This window comes from Triticum dicoccoides, chromosome 3A (assembly GCF_002162155.2).
Source record: "Triticum dicoccoides isolate Atlit2015 ecotype Zavitan chromosome 3A, WEW_v2.0, whole genome shotgun sequence".
Lineage (NCBI taxonomy): Eukaryota > Viridiplantae > Streptophyta > Magnoliopsida > Poales > Poaceae > Triticum > Triticum dicoccoides.
In genome coordinates this window covers 53,225,224-53,230,778 of record NC_041384.1, presented here as the reverse complement: position 1 = coordinate 53,230,778, position 5,555 = coordinate 53,225,224, and the positions used below count along the sequence as shown (strand labels likewise).

Below are 5,555 nucleotides of genomic sequence, written 5' to 3'. Positions count from 1 at the left end.
GCCGCCAGAGCTCCGCTCCCTCCCGTACGTCCTGATGCCGGACCTCTCCGTCCACATCCCGCTGCCATCGGCGATTGACCTTCCCTTGTCCCGCAACCTGAACGGAAACAAGTGAAGCTCTGTAAGTTGTGCCATCCGATCCTTAGTTATCGAGGCTGCCGGATTCTTAACTAATTATGTGTGTTAAATTAGCTACATATAATCTATCTATTTTGTTGTTCTGGAACCTAACCCAATATTTACATGTATGGCTGGGGAAAGATTGATGCGCAGATACATTTCTTACATGTGCTTCAGCTTGATACTGTACTGCTGATGGTAATTCTTAATTGGCAAGTTCATGATAATCACAATGCTACTTTAGTGTGGAAGCTATACTTGTTTAACTATTTCGAGTGTTCCGTGTCTGATGTTTTGTACTTCTGATGGAAAGTTGGAATCAATCTGTGTGCTGACACTTTTCTGAGGGCGTATCTCCATGCGATGCACATGCCTATTTCTATCCAAAGTGGGGGGAAATTCATGTTCATACAGTTGTTGAACTCGAAAATTCTATGTAAATAAATAAACTTGGTTAGGTGTTAATTAGCTACAATATGGTCATGTATAGCTAAACCAACATTTAGTGAGATCCTTATTGTTAAACAGCATGTAAACATCCCCTCCTGTCTTTAGGCGCATTCAGACTTTTACACTCATAGCCACAGTTTAGACAGCTTTTTGCCAAATGGCTTTACAACTTTCTCACAGCGCACAGCTCACGGCTTATCTCCCACAGGTACTTCCCCAAGCTGTTTTCTGTCAAGCCACAGCCGAACCAAACACAGCCTCAATCGATTGGGCTCGTTCGAGAGGTTCGATGTCAATGGTCCGGGTGAATCCGGCGACGGCGGTTCTTTATTCGTACAAGCACATCAAGCGCTTGGCTGGTGGCCGGCCGGACCAGTTTGACCTCGCGTCGGCCATGTCAGCGTGCGCAAGGCTGGACATCCTCGCCTGCGGCACACAGGTGCACTGTGACGCGGTGAAGAGCGGCTTCTTCTCGGGCGCCTTCTGTGCGACGGCGCTGGTGAACATGTATGCCAGGTGCGGCTGCGTGGGGGATGCCCGCAGGGTGTTCGGCGGAATCGCATGCCCAGACACCGTGTGCTGGACGAGCATGATCTCTGGGTACCACCGAGCTGAAAGATATGGGGAAGCATTGTCTTTGTTCTCGAGAATGTTGAAGATGGGATCTTCTCCGGACCAAGTGACTTGTGTCACCGTCATTTCCATTCTTGCGAGCTTGGGTAGGCTGGATGATGCTAGGGCCTTACTGAAGAGGATGCCGGTGCCGAGCACGGTTGCTTGGAACGCTGTCATCTCCAGTTATGCGCAACAGAGTGGGATCGAGCATGAGGTTTTTGGATTGTATAAGGGTATGAAGAGGCAGGGATTATGGCCCAGTAGATCGACTTTTGCCAGCATGCTGAGCGCAGCAGCCAATATGAAGGCATTCGTTGAAGGTCGACAGTTCCATGCGTCCTTGATAAGGCATGGCTTGGATGCAAATGTTTTCGTGGGTAGTTCTCTGATCAACCTTTATGCGAAATGTGGCTGCATTAGTGAGGCGAGGTATGTGTTTGATTTCTCCCGTGAGAGGAACATTGTCATGTGGAATGCGATGCTCAATGGGCTTGTTCGAAATGAGTTACAAGAAGAGGCCATCCAAATGTTCTGGTATATGACAAGGCTTGGTCTTGAGGCTGATGAATTCACGTTCGTCAGTGTTCTTGGTGCATGTGCCTACTTGGATTCACATTGCCTGGGAAGACAAGTGCAGTGCGTGACAATCAAGAATTGCATGGCTGCAAGCTTGCTTGTTGCTAATGCAACATTAGATATGCACTCCAAATTTGGAGCTATAGATGATGCGAAAACATTATTCAATCTGATTCCTTACAAGGATAATGTATCCTGGAATGCCCTTATAGTTGGACTTGCACATAATGGAGAAGAGGAAGAAGCAATTGGTATGCTTGGATTGATGAATGCGGATGGTATAACACCAGACGAGGTGTCTTTTGCTACTGTAGTGAATGCATGTTCCAATATTCGAGCTACTGAGACTGGAAAGCAAATCCACTGCCTAGCAATGAAGTATAGTATCTGCTCAAATCATGCTGTGGGTAGCTCTCTGATTGATTTATATTCTAAGCATGGAGATGTGGAATCTTGTAGGAAGGTTTTGGCACAGGTAGATGCAAGTAGTATAGTCACAATAAATGCTCTGATTGCGGGTCTTGTGCAGAACAATAGAGATGATGAAGCTATACAGTCATTTCAGCAGGCTCTTAGAGATGGTTTAAAGCCTTCCAGCATTACATTTTCAAGCATTCTTTCTGGTTGCACTGGACTTCTCAGTTCAATTGTTGGCAAACAAGCTCATTGTTACACAATGAAGTCTGGTCTTCTGAATGATGATTCTTCCCTTGGTGTTTCATTGTTCCGGATATATTTGAAGTCCAAAATGCCTGAGGATGCTGACAAACTCTTGACAGAGATTCCAGATCACAAAAACCTGCTTGAGTGGACAGCTATCATTTCAGGGTATGCTCAAAATGGTTACAGTTCTCAATCATTGCTATCATTTTGGAGAATGCGCAGTTATGATGTTCACTCAGATGAGGCGACATTCGCTAGTATTCTCAAAGCTTGTTCAGAGATGACAGCTCTTAACGACGGGAAAGAGATACATGGGCTCATCATTAAATCTGGATTTAATTCTTATGAAACTTCAACTAGTGCCCTCATAGACATGTACTCCAAGTGTGGGGATATCACCTCATCCTTTGAAGCCTTCAAACAATTGGAAAACAAGCAAGGCATCACGTTATGGAACTCCATGATTGTTGGATTTGCAAAGAATGGTTATGCTGACGAGGCACTTATGCTTTTTCAGAAAATGCAGGAGTCACAACTAAAGCCTGATGAAGTTACATTCCTTGGTGTCCTAATCGCTTGTGCTCATGCTGGCTTAATTTCTGTGGGTCGGCATTACTTTGATTCTATGAACAAAGTCTATGGATTAAAGCCTAGAGTAGATCATTATGCGTGTTTTGTTGATCTCCTTGGACGAGGTGGTCATCTTGAAGAGGCTGAAGAAGTTATTAACCAGTTGCCCTTCAGACCTGATGGTGTGATCTGGGCGACATACCTTGCAGCATGCAGAATGCACAATGATGAAGAAAGGGGGAAAGTTGCAGCAAAAGAACTTACTGAGTTGGAACCAGAAAACTCGTCTACATATGTGTTGGTTTCAGGCTTACATGCTGCAGCTGGTAACTGGGGTGAAGCTAAGATAGCCAGAGAAGCAATGCGGGAAAATGGAGTAACAAAATTTCCAGGATGTAGTTGGGTCACAGTAGGGAACAAGACAAGCTTATTTCTTGTACAAGACAAGAAACACTCTGACTCTCTTAGCATCTATGAAAAGCTTGATGATCTTACTGGAATGATGAAGAAAGATGATGACATTGAGGAGTATGATATGCTTATTTCAGCTGAAATGTTTACTTGATGAGGTCCTGATGTCATCTTCTAGCCAATCCAGGACTTGCATAGATGCTTGGTTACCGAGGTAAAGAATTTGATATGCTTGGTCATATTTATTTGCGATTCTGATTCTGACCACTTTATTTTCTGCAATTTTAGCATCACTGCATCAGCACAGCTTTAAGGACTATTGGTTTCACCCTGCATTCCGGCTCAAGGGAGCCTAATTACCTGTGATCAAAACACTTTGTTCAGGTTCGTTTCTAGTTTATTTATTTCAGAGACGTAATTTTTTACTATGGTTGTAAGCTTCTGAGGGCTCGCAAAATTTTATATCTAGTAGTTGATACCAAGATGGCTTGTGAAGTTACCACAAGGTCAGTCTTGATGTGGGACGCGGTGGCAGTGAAGATTCAGGAGTCAACTAGAACTCATATATGCTCAGGTGCTTCAGCTTTTGCATTCATTTTAACACATTTATATTCTGTGAGTTTTAGTTCTGATCATACAAATTTATTTTATCCGTTCTAATCTTGATTTCCTGTCTAAAAATTTGCAGATGTTGCTTATTTGACGAATTTGATGTGGTGCCACAACTAGGTGGCACAGCTGCAGTTTTCCGATCTCTTATTTATGCATTCAGCTGGTCAGTTTTTTTTTTCTGTTTCCTTTCCATGCCATCCATCATAAGCCATATACATCACCCAAGCAATAAGTAGACTAGTTGCTAGCGCAGTTTTGCAGGACATTGCCGATTCATGAATTTAGTTGATTGCACTGCTGATGTGTTCGCACAAGGTTGGACCAAGTTTCTGCCAGAACTTGCATCGAGATACTATCACTTTTTATTTTTGTACTGAAATCATGCTTTCTTGCTGAGTTTTTATTTTGTACTGTGGTAAAATTGAATGTTCTAGAGGTTCATACAACGATGGCATAGATCTTTCTTTCAGTCAGTTAGTTACGTGTTTCACCATATCCACACTGATATTCTACATGTCTCGGAATTTTTGTATGAAGCTTGATGTTTGTGTTACTTTGGCAACTTTTGTGCTTTGGAACTTGGTGAATGGTATCATCGCACGAGGCACAGTGAGCTACGAACTTGATTGAGCTTTATTCATGAGGAGTATTTCACTCATGATTGCAAGTCATATAGTTAGTGGATAAGCAGGTCCCTTTAAAAAGAATGTTGGGTTTTCTTATTAGTTTTTGGCAGTTTTGCAATGAGAATGGTTTCACAGCGGCATACTGTTCAGGTTTATAAGGCCATTGTATCCGTGAGGAAATTTGTTATTCTTATTTTATTTCTGGATATATCTCTTGCCGTTCTTTGTACGTTATAGAGCACCTCATATTGGTGTAGCTTAGGTGCATTTTTTAAATCTTGGATTTTATGAACTAAATGCTTCAGTTAATTTAGATTTTGACTGTTGTTGTTAAGCTGCAACGTTGGTCATCTGAAATTTAATGAATGGGATCATTTACCTTTTGGCCCCAGGGACGAGATGGACGAGCAGCGGCAGCTCGAGTTCACCGCTCACGGGTCCATGGAGGACGAGCAACGGCCGGAGGGTGCGGATAAATAAGTTCTCTAGATATGCAACTAGGCGAGAACAACCTATATGACAACCAAACTAGTCCCTTTATATTTGTGGTAGCTATTCATGCACATAGAAGCTATTTTTTATTCGGAAAAGAAAAGGAAGTAAAAAAAAATTGACCCAGTTAGACTCAAAGTAATTTCTGAACTCGGGTTTGAATCAATCTTGAGCAGTGTTCACTAAAATGGGCATAACTTCGAGTGCAAATTTTCAGCCCCTGGCTCCTTGGAGCCCTTTATTTTAGAAATTTAGAAAACAGTATTTAAAAGTAAAAAAGACTGAAAAGTTATAGTAGGAGTACATGTTCACTACAGATTTATAATTTTGTTGTTCAAAAACATTGTGAGTTGTATTTCGTTTTGAGGGATCCCATACTTTATTATTTTGGAACAATATTCAAAGGAAACCAAATCCCGG

The 5,555-nt window shown here is 42.3% G+C and overlaps 1 protein-coding gene across 2 annotated transcripts; it reads left to right on the top strand.

Annotated features, from left to right (window-relative positions):
- The first annotated feature begins 784 nt into the window (after positions 1-784).
- LOC119267043 (pentatricopeptide repeat-containing protein At3g09040, mitochondrial-like) lies at positions 785-5,149 on the top strand. Of its 2 annotated transcripts, none has more exons than XM_037548343.1 (5): positions 785-3,619; positions 3,694-3,789; positions 3,878-3,979; positions 4,094-4,180; positions 5,036-5,149. In XM_037548343.1, the coding sequence occupies exon 1, from the start codon at positions 860-862 to the stop codon at positions 3,557-3,559; it is 2,700 nt and encodes an 899-aa protein (XP_037404240.1). In that variant the 5' UTR covers positions 785-859; the 3' UTR covers positions 3,560-3,619; positions 3,694-3,789; positions 3,878-3,979; positions 4,094-4,180; positions 5,036-5,149. The 2 variants fall into 2 exon arrangements, with proteins under 2 accessions (XP_037404240.1, XP_037404241.1); XM_037548344.1 differs by having other exon boundaries at positions 3,875-3,979.
- Positions 5,150-5,555: the final 406 nt, after the last annotated feature.

What these genes read in the sequence shown, in the direction of transcription:
- LOC119267043 (XM_037548343.1), top strand. Translation starts at nt 860, where the DNA reads ATGTCAATGGTCCGGGTGAATCCGGCGACGGCGGTTCTTTATTCGTAC.